At 42.4% G+C, this 14034-nt stretch overlaps 1 protein-coding gene and 1 long non-coding RNA gene across 4 annotated transcripts in view; both read right to left on the bottom strand.

The window, feature by feature from the left end:
- Positions 1 to 298: 298 nt before the first annotated feature.
- On the bottom strand, positions 299 to 4045 carry LOC125096009 (uncharacterized). 2 transcript variants are annotated; one of them, XR_007126029.1, is made up of 3 exons: positions 3909 to 4045; positions 1689 to 1777; positions 299 to 433 (listed from the first exon to the last, which is right to left on the bottom strand). It is a non-coding gene; the product is annotated as an uncharacterized LOC125096009 (long non-coding RNA). The 2 variants fall into 2 exon arrangements; XR_007126028.1 differs by lacking the exon at positions 299 to 433 and adding an exon at positions 659 to 753.
- Positions 4046 to 11376: 7331 nt separating this feature from the next.
- The window catches only part of MREG (melanoregulin), a 58481-nt gene continuing 55823 nt past the window's right edge, over positions 11377 to 14034 (bottom strand). For both annotated transcript variants that reach the window (XM_047721000.1, XM_047720999.1), the window contains one exon: positions 11377 to 13174. In XM_047721000.1, coding sequence (XP_047576956.1) covers positions 13040 to 13174 — 135 coding nt within the window. In that variant the 3' untranslated portion in view covers positions 11377 to 13039. The remainder of the gene's footprint in view (positions 13175 to 14034) is intronic.

Raw genomic sequence — 14034 nt, forward strand, 5'->3', positions numbered from 1 at the left:
TCGAGCCCCTCTTGGGGCTCCTGCTAAATGTAGAACCTGCTTAAGATTCTTTCCTTCTTCCCCTGCTCCTCCCTCTTCCCCATTAGAGAGCTCACACAAACACACACACTTTCTCGCTAAAAAAAAAAAAAGAAAAAAGTTTAAATAAATAAATAATACAATAGGTGAGCTATAGTTGCTCCATTTAAAGCAGGAGTGGGTGGAAAAACTTGATCCCTAGTCACTTGACCTTCTACAACTCCACTCTTTCTCTCCCCGTCCCCACTCCCTCCCCCTCAGCCTCTCACATCCCATTCCCTCAGCCCCACCTGATCCCAGCTTCCTAGGCTTCTCTGCAGAGCCCTATTTCCTCCCAATACAGGCCCTTCAATAGGCCCGTTAAGCTTAGATCTGTCTTCTTAGGGTGACCATCAACAGGAAAACACCTGTAGACCTGAGTGAAAGATACAAAGTAATTTAATAAGAGGGAAAAGTGTAATTTACTCAACATAGCAAGCTACAGCAAGCAATAAGGCTGCACAGCACTTCGTGGAAAGGCAAGCTTTCTCTTCTTTCTACATCCCTGACAGTGCCCCACCCTCCCCCTCACCCCTTTGCTAATGGGCCCACATTCTTGGATGAAGACACCCTCAGATCCATTGAGAAACTGCCTGCCTTTCTTCTGGGAGTTTTCTGCCCTTCTGCTCCTCTCTCCAGGACTGCCCACCTGTCTTCCCATAGGTGTAATTAACTTGCGACCATGCAAGCAAAATTCTGAAGGTTACGGAAAAGAGAGTCAATGGTCAGTATCTCAAAGTCAGTATTCTAGGGGTAAGAGCCCCCTATGTTCCCCTATGTTTGGGGCCTGCCTGTGACATATTCCTAAAACTGTACCATGGAGCTTTCTCGATAATTACCCTTTCAATTCATGTCTTCATTCTCTAAGAGCGCATCATCAGGTATCTTCCAAGCTATCCAAACAAAAAGATCAGCATTTTGATAGCTCGAAGCCACTTAGTTCTCTTGATTAGGAAACTAATCCAGACAAGAAACTGATAGCCATAGCTTATAACTAAAATGTCATCCATATGGTTTTATCAGAACATAAAATAAGAAAAACTCCTCTTAGTCCCCTTTACTTGGTCCAAAGAGGCGTGAGCACTTGGTAAGCTCCATATGAAAAATGGCATTGTCATCCCTACTAAAAGTGTGTTCATGAGAGCTGACACTGAACAATTTCTACAGACAGGATTTCTTCTCTCTACCTCATTTTCGAATTTCTCAACCTCAGCGCTATTGACATTTTGGATCATTCTTTGACGGGGAGGGAGGGATCTGTCCTGAGCACTGTAGGATGTTAGCAGCACCCCTGGCCTCTACCCACTGGATGCCAATAGCCCCCTCCCCCCAGTTATGACAACCAAAAAATATCTCCAGACACAGCCAGATGTCCTCTGGGGGACAAAACTACCCCCTTCCCCATTGAGAATCATTGCCTTATATGAGTTAACTATCCAATTTTTACAAAAATCCCTATGTATTAGATAGCTTTATTTCTCCCGTTTTGTAGGTAAGGAACCCAAAGTCTGGGTAAATTCCCCAGTTTTACACCACCAAATTCAGTTTGGAGCCCAGTAATCTAGCTCCAAAGTACATGCTTTCAACCACTTTGCTACATTCCCCTCTAAGCCCCTAGGCCCCCTACTGACCAGGGTCCATAGCAGTCTCAGAAGAGCTGGTAACTTCTTAGATTCGCCACTGCCTTGTGAGACACTGCTGCTTCTTCCAGAGGACTGTCCTGTGAAAAGAAAGAGAAGTGAAGTTTAATCCCTCATACGTTTGCTCTCCTGTGTGAAATGGTTCCTCAGACCACGTCCACTTAGAGGTCGCTGTCCAGTTTCAGAAGCAGTCACAAAACCAGATTTCTCTACCTTCATCTCTACTCATGGCAGAATTCCACCTTCCACTTTTATGTTCTTCCCCAAATGTTGAGGTTCCTGATTCCCTCTGGGACCATAACTAGAGCCACCACAGGTGGGATCCCAGTGGGTACTGTCTTTGTGGGTCTGATTTCCCCCATTTGCTCATTTAAACTTCATACCAAGCATTCTGCCCATTTAGCTACAGAAGAAACTAAAGATCAAAGCCGTTAAGCAACTTACCCAAGGCCATCAGCCTTGTTAGTGACTACGCTAAAATCCAAATGCAAAAAGCTCTGCTTTTAACCACTAAGATAACCTGTCCTCTTGGCCAGCTACCGCGTCACCAATGTTTATGTGAAGATGCACCTGCCACACCTGCAGCGGACCGTGCCTTTGTTGTTGGAAGCATCAGAATTGCATGGATGGCTCATTCTTAGGCTGCTGTCAATGCCACCGGTGCCAAACTTCTAGAGTGTTCCAGAGTCCAGGGAAAGGACAGGCACAGGAAATAGCTTGTTTCATTGTTTGCTCTTCTTTTTGTGTCTCCTCATCTTACAAGTCAGAGGTAAGCACACAGTGATCATAGAGAAGAAAAATGTCAGTGGCAAATGGAGCTAGACTCAGAATGCCAGCCCTCCATCCCTGATGCTCTGTTCTTGAGTTAAACCCTGCCTCTTGACTCTCTCTTGCTTCGGGATACAGGCTCTCCTCATTCATCTCTCAGCCACTGTTTCCTTGCTATCTTCCATATGCCAGCCACTCCGGTAGGCACTGGGGATGGAGTCGTGGGCAAAGACAGATGTGCTGCTTGCCTGTTCCATGGAGCTTGCAGTCTGCAGAGTAGACGATCATTAATCTAATCATCACAGGAATAGAGTCAAGACGACAGCTGTGATAAGGACCATGGAGAAAAAGTGCATGATGCTCTAAGATTACATACGCTCCGGTGGGGCACAGCTTGTCTGCGGGGTGGGGGAAGGCTTTGTCGATGAATGTCTGTTGAACTGACACATAAAGATCCACAGAACAAAGAGGATGTAAGAGCAGTAAGCAGCTAAGAGGGAGTTGGAGTGCAGGTAACCAGAGACTGTTACCAAGAGAATGTGCACCAAGGCTGTGACGTAGGAAGAAGGAGCCGAGCTTGTCTCCACCACTAAGGACACCCATCGTCCCTGGCTTGCAGAGTGAGTCTGAAGAGACAAGCAAGGTCCAAAACTGCAGAACCTCATGGGCGTGTGTAGGAATTGTCTTTCTTGAGAATATTGCTTTGGGGGGCACCTGGGAGGCTCAGTCAATTAAGCGCCTGCCTTCACCTCAGGTCATAATCCTGGGGTGCTGGGATCGAGCCCCACATCGGGCTCCCTGCTCAGTGGGGAGACTGCTTACCCCTCTGCCTGCCACCAATCCCCCTGCTCATGCTCTCTCTCTCTCTCAAGTAAATAAATAAAATATTCTCTTTAAAAAATTTAATTTTTTAAAAAATTTTTAAAATTTAATTTAATTTTAATTAAAATTTTTTTTTTTTTGCTTTGGACACCTGGATGGCTCAGTTGGTTAAGCATCTACACTGGGATGGAGCCCTGTGTAGGGCTCCCTGCTCAGCAGAGAGTCTGCTGCTGCTTCTCCCTCTGCCCCTTGCCCCCGCCATTGTCTCTCTTTTTCTCTAACAAACAAATAAATAAAATCTGGAAAAAAAATACGTACATATATATATATATGTATATGCATATATATATATACATATATATATGCATATACATATATATATATTGCTAAGCTGGAGGGGACATGAATATATTTCCATTTTTAGAAGATCACTTCCCTCTGAAAGAATGAAAGGATGGCAAGAAGGCACATTCTCCTTTGCAGAATACAAAGGAGAGGGCGTAGCTCCCCTGAGGCAGATACTGCTGACCACACACCCAGTAGCCACACTCCTCTTCTTGCTTACTCACAGGATTTCTGGTTTTGTGCAAAGTGGTATTGTGCTCAGTTAAAATTATTCACCTTCTCAGAATCCCTTTGCTTCGTGGCTGGCCCAGTGACTCGGTTCTGGCCAATTCTATTTTATGAGGGGAGCTCTCTTCAAGTGGCAGGCACAGCTCCCAGGCCCTTTATCCTTCCGGCCTTCCACCTTCTCCTTCCCTGAATACGGAACCGGAACCAGAAGCCAAGTCTGGAGGAAGTTGCCCCCTTTCCGCCAGGAGGATTAAAGTCACAAGATGAGAATGAGGAGCCGGAGGCAAGCCACAGACTACACAGGTGTGGTAGGAACCCTCCAATCCCAGACTTCTTGTTCTGTAAGACAAAGCAGCCCCTCCTGGGTCAGGTTCTCCATTATTCACAGTTAAGCCCAATCATTCCTTCACGCACTAATCCCTCAAACGTCTTCACACACACCTGGGGCAGAAAAACCTCTGCTGCAACGATGCTAATTTTTACCTCTAAAAAAGTATCTGGGCTGCATTTTTGTACTTCTGTGATGAATAAGGTGAAAATTTGATGATTTAATTCTTCTTCTTGGCTCCCACTGTTGCCACCATATCTTTTGGAAGAGTAATGAAACCAGTATTTTGTGAAGGTTTTCCATGGCTCTATGAAAATGTTTCATCAGGCTTCACTGAGACAAATAATTATTTTCTGTAATGGATTTCTGACGTGAATATACAGGAATGCAGCAATTCATTAGCAGGATTCAGCTGTATCAGGATCAAATTATATTGCAAAATGTAGTGATGCATGCAGCTCCAGAGGAAGACAGCATGGCAGAAAGGAAGCAAATGAATCAAAAGATCAGAGACCCAGGTAGTAGTAAATCACGTGGCAGTTACCTGCTAGCCAGTGTGACTTTGGACGAGTAACCTGAAGTCAGTTTCTGCTTTAGCAAAATGAGCAGTTTGGAATAAATGACTTGTCAGTTCCCTCTGAGCTCCAGAATTTTGAGTCTGGGATCTTAAAGCCAGGAATTAGTCTTATGCCGAATATCACAGTATGAAGACTTGTATTTGTAAACTCAAAACAATTCATAACGGATCATTCAGATCTAAGTATAAAATATTTTTTTAAAAAAAGTAAAATATAATAAGCCTGCAGTTTTACTCCAGGAGAATTAGATCCCACAAAATGAATTAAGGAGCCACAGCCGGGATCATCTTTGCCTCTGTTTTGGATGTCACCATGTGAGACAGTGAGAGACCCAAGGATGAAAGCTGACAACTAGTGGAAACAAGAAAAGCCCCATGAAACAGATGTTTTAAACATGAAGCAGGTGTTGATGTTTATTTATACCAGGCTGCTACATAGACTGACATTGTTAAGACTTCAAAGTAGGAGTTCTCCCCACAGGCAAAGGACCAAGGAAACAGAAGAGTCACAAAGGAAAGAAAAGTGGTAAACAAGCGTATGGACTAATTTTCACCCTAACTAATAAGCAGAGATGCAAAATAAATCAACAAGGTAACTTTTCTTCTTTGCCAGCACCCCCCCCCCGCCCCACAACCTGGTGTATATTCCAATCATAACAAAGAGACAGGGGAATTATATTTTCAGACACCACTGCTAGAAAGAGCATAAATTGATATCTTTTGGAAGATGTTTGATGTGGTATATAAGGAGTGATTTAAACAATCATTCCCTTTGATTCTGTAATTCTACAAACAACACAGAACAAAGCAATATGCATGAAGATGTTCATTGCAGAGAAAAAGAGGAAACAACCTTGAAATGTCCAAAAATAGATGAAAGATGATAAAATGTGTTACATCTATGCAATGTACCATTAGGTGGCTTGTAAAAATGATGCTCTCAGAGGCTACTTAGTAACAGAAAATTGTTTATGCCCTGTGAAATGTGGTAAACGGTCAGCTCATATATGTATCTTTGGCTTCCATCATGTTTTTAAAATTTTAATGTAGTAACCAACATTTTAAAACTGATAAAATCTACATAAAAGTGTTTGCTTGGCTCGTCTCAAAAAAAATCAGATAACTGGCAAAACAGTCCATTTGCATTCCAATAATCTTTCAGAGCTGAGTAGTAACTGTTCCCTTTATTTTTTAATTTTTTCAAATTTTGTTTATTTATTTGACAGAAGGAGATCACAAGTAGGCAGAGAAGCAGGCAGAGAGAGGAGGAAGCAGGCTTCCTACTGAACAGAGAACCTGATGCGGGGCTTGATGCGGGGCTCGATCCCAGGACCCTGGGATCATGACCTGAGCTGAAGGCAGAGGCTTTAACCCACTGAACCACCCAGGTCCCCAGTTGTTCCCTTCAGATAAGGAGTACAGAAACCCTTTTGATCCACAGTCCCCACCCAGCTGACCCTTGGAGACATTTCAGTTCATGACCCCTGACCTAAATTAAAAATTGGGATATAAAATTGTACATATAAATTTTAAATATGCACATAAAAAAGAATGAAATCTCCCAAAATATTACGAATAACTGTGTTAGAATTATACTACGGTTAGTTTTTTTTTTTTCCTATTTTAAAATTTGCAGCATGACTTTCAAATTTTTTAAATGGGTTAGAAATCGACCTAAGTCAATGTAATTTTTCACAAAGATCCAGTGTTTTAGTAAATTTCAGTGTTCTCAGGCAATTAGAAGAGGAAGGTAAAGGCCGTAGGTCTCCTCCCTGGTAATCTTGCAACCAGCTGGTATGAAAGTGAATCTTAGCCCAAATTCTCCTAAACATACAGCACTTATTAGCCACAAGCTAAACATTTTCTTCCTGTAACACCAGAGAATTCTCCCTTTCTTTTCTCAAGACCCACTGTAGGAAAGTTGAAAAGAAACTTGATACAAGTTTCATTTTTAGGTAGACACAACAGTACCCTGATAACCACACCAGGTAACGCAGCCTCAGATCCGTGAAGTAGGAGGACAAAGGTCATATAAGGCTTTAGGCCTTGAGCAGTGCTTGGTCTAACAGATTCTTAGCAACATCTTCCTACAAAGATGATGGAGCCAGTGTTTCTAGCTAAACACTTACTAGACTATGACTCATTTCATAAATGGAAAATCATTGCTAACATGCTTTATGCAATTTAATGAACCTTCGGGTGTAAATTTTGCTAAAGATCATTGAAATGATTGAACAGCCATTTGGGAAGTGGATTCCTGATGAGAATACTTCAAATGCTAACTACATATCTCTAGGATGTATGATGGAGTTCACTTACACATTCCGCACTGCTCATGCTGAAGAATTTTTTAAGTGAATTGCTACCTAGAAACTATAACTCTTGGTTTTTGAAAATACTTATAATACTGTTGTTTCTAAATTTAATTTCACTAAATGCTTAGAATATAGATAAGTAGAAAATCAAATGAACCCCATTTTTTATACTAAATGATTAAAGGAGACTCAAGCTAAGACCTGGGTCCCTGACTCAGTTTTCTACGACCCACTCTCTTAAACCCTGATGGTAAGGGATTTGAAAATGGAGATGCCACATATCCTTTTGTTGTGTGTCAAAGCAGAACATGGACTAATATTCTGGAAGCAAATAGTAACACTTCTTGAAACAGTACAAACACAGTGTTCCGAGTGGCTGCCCCTTTTAACTCTGTTCATGGTAGTGATAGGGAAATTGAGAACACTACTTTCAGTGCAATTTAATCCAATTTAAACATATTCCTTGTGATGTTAGTAATAGAAAGTTATCTGTAGAAATGCATGAATGTATTACTCTCATGGAAAAGAAGCCAGGGCTGTGCCATGATGCCTCTGTGACCCCTGAAGAGTAATCAGATAAACTGGTTTCTGCTGTCGTGGATGCAGAGCTCTTCCAGAAGCTACTGATTTTAAACTGATGCCCCCTAGTGAAACTTACATGTAATGTCTTAGCTATAGAAAAGTCACTTTTATGATCTTTAAAAACTGTTTAACCACTTATGTTAAATGAATTTATGGATCATGATATCCACACATGATAAAAAAATTTTAAAAACAATGTCTTAATTTAAAAGCCAAATACATTTTGAAATGATTTGCAATTCGATAATACGTTATTTCAGTAGATAACTGCTCTGGCTTGGTTTAGTAACCAAAAAGTCACTATATATGTGTCATACAAAAACGCAGACTTGGATATTGTAAATTATTGGCTTTGATAGTGTCACAACAAAGTTTCCTGGGGAAAGATTTTGAAATGGAGCAATGAAAGAAGTTATCGGCAAACACCAATGGAGAAGAGAAGGCAGGCAGGATGGGGGGAAATGTTACTAAAATGGGTCACAACAAAGGCTTCAGCCAACCTAATGGGGGTCTCTGGAGCTGGGATAACTCTTCACACACCTGTACCAATGAACTTGTCGACAGATACAGGATGTTTCTGGACAGGCTGGGAACCATGGGAGAGACAGCTGTCATCAGTCGATGGCAGTTCCCAGGGAGACTAATCTGATAGCCCAGACACTGAGACCGCCAGCAGCTGAGGGAATCTTCCAGCCCCAAGGACGACAGGCTTGAGCAGTGTCCCCACATCCTCTACTACAGTCCACCCCTGCAATGTGCAGATCCACTGGCTCCTTATGGCAAGTTATGGGAGGGGCCCCTCCAAGGAACCTGCTGCATTTCAATTCTTGAGAAATGAAGAAGGCTAACCAGACAACAGTTAGCCCCACAGCTGCAGCTGGTTTCAAGGTCACAATCATGGTGACCATCATGTCTCTCCTCTAGATTCCTGAACGGTACTCCTCAAAACTCTCAAGGTCTTCAAAAGCAAGGAAAAGTCTGAGTAGCTACTGTAGGCAAAAGGAACCTAGGGGACCATGGAGGCTAAATGCAGTATGATGTCCCAGATGGGATCCTGGAACAGCAAAAGACATAAGACAAATACTAATATCTGAGTAGACAATGGGCTTTACTTCGTCATGATTACATATCAACATTGGCTCATTAGATGTGACAAACCTACCACACTAAGGTAAGATGTTCCTAGTAGAGAAAACTTGGTGTGAGGTGTATAGCACCTCTTTACGATCTTTGCAACTTTTCTGTAAATCTAACACTATTCTAAAACCAAGATTATTTTTAAAAGTAACAAGGAAAAAAACTGGATAACTTATGCCTTGGTGGTTCTGATAAAAACCTAGCTCCTGATGAGCAATTTTTCAAATGATGTGTGATTCTTGCCTGCAAATCGCATGGCCTTCCCCAGAACCCTAGAGGTCTGTGTTGTTATTCTCCTATTGAGTTTTCCAAAAATTCCACATGGTCTCTTTTCCTGTCCCCAAGACTTATATAATCAAAGGTGTCTGCAGGGTCATAGCCTAGACCTGCTTTGGAGCCTTTTCTTGCCCTAGACCTCCCTCAGGGGTCTAAGATTTTCATGTCATCCCACTATCTGGGGTGGGGCAGTAATTCCAAGTGAGAATATAAAGAGGCCTGCCAAGCATTCTGATGCCTTCTTAGCTGTGGGAGGTGAAAGATGAAAGAACTTGACCTTTCCTTTGGGGAAGATGTTCCAGCAATGCCCTTGACCACTGGACCCCTAAAAGCTTCACCAAAGTCAGAGGTCCCTGAGACTTTGTAGGATTCTCCCATCCTCTGAAGTGTACGTCTTTTCTCCATGCATTTGCCACTTCGTACTCCTCAGATCTAATGCCATTGAGATGGACGACCCATGTGATATTCTGCAGAATGATCACATGATACCCATCCCTTTGGACTATATTGTAGAGGGTGGGAGAGTCTAGCTTGGGAGCAAGTCCATTAATGTTACCATTGTCTGTCCCAAGAGAATGCAAACATTTCCGGTCTGCCTTTCCGATGAGTATGGAAAGAACATTTTTGCCAGATCAATGGCCACATGCCATGTAGCTGAGTCTGTGCTCATTTGTTCTCACAAAGATTCCACATCTGGCTCAGCGGCTACAAGTAAGGCTACAACTTGGTTGAGTTTTCAGTAATCCACTTTCATTCTCTGGCATCCATCTAGTTTTCAGAGGGGCCAGCATGGTGAATTAAATGGAATTATAGTCAAGACCAACGTCCTGCAAACTTTAGGTCTTCAAGGGCAGCACTAATCTCTGCCACCTCCCTGGGATGCAGTGTTGACTTTAGTTTACTGTCATGGCCAGGGGCTGGAGCAGTTTCAGACTTTCCAGTAAGCTCTCCCACTAGGACAGTTTTTAACTCACAGGCCAAGAAATAAATGGTGGTCCTGCCAAGTCCCAAATACACTCAGCCCAATAATTTCTTCTGGACGTGGGGAGATGACCACTGGATAGATCCATGGACTCAGTGGAACTACTGTGAGTTAGACCTGGGCCAGGACTCCATAAATCCCATAGACTTCCATTCTCCAAGGTACACTATCATGATACTCTTGTCCGTGAGTATCTGTGTCAACTTGGACATTGTGTCCCACATCCTCAGAGTATTTTTGTACACACTTTTCCCCAGTGTACAGTTATCCAGGGAAATGACTGTAGGTCCTTTTGAGGAAGGACTAGGGAAGTTTTTGCCATATATACTTGCAGTGGTGTTGTAAAGACCTCCTCTTGGGGATCTAGACCATCCTCCAGTCAGTAGTTTTTGGATCTGGAAAATAGCCAGAGTCTGGAAACCTAGCAAGAGATCATAACTTTCTGATGGTAGCTGTGCCCCATCTATCTCCTGGTCAGCGTTCTTGGAGATCTTTCTCTGGTATAGCTTGAGCAATATTCTTATGGGTTACCCCTCTGTTCCGCCTCTAGGAATGCTGTGTTCTATTAACCATCTCTAGCTCTCTCTGCAGGAACCCTCAGACCTGACCACTCATTATGATCCTTGTACCCACTTTGCTTCTGGCAGTGAAGCACGGCCCCGGACCCCTATTTGTCCACTGCATTGCTATTAGTGAGCCCACTTCTGGAAGAGCATCTGGACCACAGGCCTTACCCCTGAGCTCCTCAGTGATGTGGCTTCCCCCTCAAAAATGCATTCCTGATCACCTTGGTCTGTGTGTCCACTGTGCCTTCCTGGGTGCCCCCTTTAAGAAAACATGAATACTTGATTGTTTACTGCCATAATATCCATGAAACAGGAAATCAGCAAACTCCAGGGTTTCCCCACTGGAGCACATTAAAATAAATAACTTTTAATATGGAAAGTTCCATTCATCTCTACCATCAAAGCACTGTGCATACACAGATGAACCTTTGAGAAGTACTACAGTGGTCAACAGGGAGACATTTAGAAAGTAGGAAAACCCTCCAGCCACCAGCACATCTGTCGATCGGGTCCTGCCGAACTCTGTGTGAGCTCTGGAGTGGTCCCTGCAATCACCCTTGAGCCTGTCATGTATTGTGGTATCCCCTGGACTTGAGTACAGATCTGCCCTTTGACTGCTTTAGGACAAGGGGGAGGAGGTCCTTAAACCCATTTGCCTATCAGCTTCTTTACCCTTTATTATAAAGGGATTATGGAAAGAATGATCCATTCCCTCTTATTTCTTGGAAATATCACACACATCCAGCTGAAAAGTAAATAGAAAAACTTTTTAATTCCCTGCAAGGAAAAATTCCTGGATAATTCCATGTTTCTTATACTCATAGAGACATTCTTATCCTTATTCATACATTACCAAAAATAAAGACAATGTTTACAATTAATTCTCCAAAGATGCAAAAAAGGCAAAAGACAAAACACAAATTCCAAGGACAGACATGGAAACAATATGATTTAGAAAGATTTATTGTTTATTTTTTGTTTTGTTTTTATTTATTTGTTTCACTATTTGTACGTTTATCTTGCAAGAGCCTACAGAAGTGAGGGAAATCGTCTGCAGGCTAATTTTAAACAATGTGAGAGAGAAGTTAAGCATTAAATATAAAAAATAAAACTTCTGGCTTACTTACTAAACTAGAAAGAATCTTCCTGAAACATGTCAGTTAAATTGATCTGCAAGATTAATAAATGAAGAACATGTATCTTCCTCTAAGAAATATTTCAAACATCGTGTGCACTACTAAAAGAGCTGGTCAGCAAGTTTTCAAGTCACCATCCCCTGGACAAACTAAAGACAAGTTACCCTTTATCTGAAGTCAGAAGAATAAAGTCTGTAGGAGTAAAAATATTGCCAGTGTTCTCAGCAATCTACCAATACATCTGACAGGTTCTGAAAGTCTACTCAATAATGTGAACCATGAGTCATTTCCCGGCAAGCTCCTTGCTTGAGTGGCAAGTAACTTCCGAGGCTGGACTTCTCAGTCTGTGGAGAGAAGCGAGTTGTATTGGCAGCATTGCTCCATCTTGAAAATCCAGAAGACAGTCCTGCAATGACCCTCCGTGTAACAGAGCTGCAAGTCTGCACTGTGGGTCTCTGGGCAAGTGTGACTCTGCCTCTGAGCCAGACGCAGATTAAAGAGAAGAGAAGGAAGTGGAGGTCAAATGTTTCAGTTGATAGTCGCTAGCCCAGATAACATACCATGGCCGTGAGGTCTTGAAATGGATGAGGTGCCAAAATGAGGTAATCAAGTATTGATAATGTTAAGAATTTAAGATGCATGTTCCACCACTAAAGACAGAGCTTTTTGACATGGGATTGATCTATCTGGAAGTCCCTTCTGGGCAGCCCTGTTAGATATTCCTATTATCTGCTACAACAGAACCTCTGAAGAATTCTGACTTATACTCAAGATGATGTCTCTGACACCTGCAAGGTTCTGAAGGAGCTTCCAAATCAAAGAAATGTCACATGATGCCTCGTATTATTTTAGCGTTAGCTTATATTACACAGCGATTTTTTAAAATTCAGTAGTCCATATTTGGGCTCAATGATAGCTTTATCAGTCTTATTGTTTTCTTACCTAGAACATCCCATTCTCCCAATAGGCTTGTTGTACAACCAAAACCAAAATGGGGACAGTGGGTTCTTGAAATCTAATCAGCCGGGAGGAAAGATCCCAGTGACCATATCCCTGATACAAGATCCCCAGTGTGTTTCAACACAACTCAAACATTTCTTATCATAACATCCTCTTGAAGACCAAATATTCCAAACCCTTAGTTTTTTTGTAGGATTTAGGATGATTTCTCACTTAGCTAGCCCTCCACTTGCTTACTGTCTTCTATATGCATTTGTCCAACTTGGATTGGCTGTTGAGTACCAGCAGGGGGATCCCAATTCTGCTTCCTAGACTGTCCTTTAGGGACTTGGAAACGGAAGGTAGTGCAGTTCTTTCTGGCCATCCGCCAGGCTTGGGACTCCTGGCTTCTTGGGGTAAGTTCGACTGGCGATTTTAAAGAACTCTTCTGCCGCATCGAGAGCAATGAGACGGTCCTGCCGAAGATTTAAACATACAAGTATTGTCAAGACGGGAACTCAGCCATGTTCATGGGAAAACCAATCTAGTAACAATACCCACCCTAGAAATAATCATGAACAAGTAAAACATTGCTTCAATTTTTCTCAACAAATTTAGAGATGTCCCTAACCTTTACTCATATTACCCAAGAAACATTCCACACTCTTATTAGAGTCCCTTTCAAAATCTTTTTAAATCTTAGGTTCTATATATATATATATTTAAAGATTTCACTTATTTGTTTGAGAGAGAGAGCATGAGAGGGGAGAAGGTCAGAGGGAGAAGCAGACTCCCCGTGGAGCTAGGAGCCCGATGCAGGATTCCATCCCGTGACTCCAGGATCATGACCTGAGCCAAAAGCAGTTGCTTAAACAACTGAACCACCCAGGCTCTCAATCTTAGGTTATATTAACAATGTTTCTCACATCTCTGACCTGCAAATGATTCAAAAAGCTGGCCGCATAGCAGAAGTGGTTGAAAAGTATGGATTCTTGAGCTACAACCTGAGCCTTAATAGGGCCGAGTGCAATCCAGAAATCTGAAAATTTAAAGCCCATCAGGTGGTTCTGATGCTGTCGGCTTCTGGAAACCAGTGTATAAGATGCTAGCTTCATCTATCTCCCCAAACTGTGCTGTTGTGGTGGTGCTGGAATGATGAGTATTTGGAATAACAGAAAAGCAAAAACTTAAAGCAAAATGAAGGCACATAAAAAATACATCCACTGGGGTGCCTGGGTGGCTCAGTCAGTTAGGCATCTATCTACCTTTGGCTCAGGTCATGATCCCAGGGTCCTAGGATCGAGCCCCATGTTGGGCTCCCTGCTCAGGGGGGAGT

This window comes from Lutra lutra, chromosome 3 (assembly GCF_902655055.1).
Source record: "Lutra lutra chromosome 3, mLutLut1.2, whole genome shotgun sequence".
NCBI lineage: Eukaryota > Metazoa > Chordata > Mammalia > Carnivora > Mustelidae > Lutra > Lutra lutra.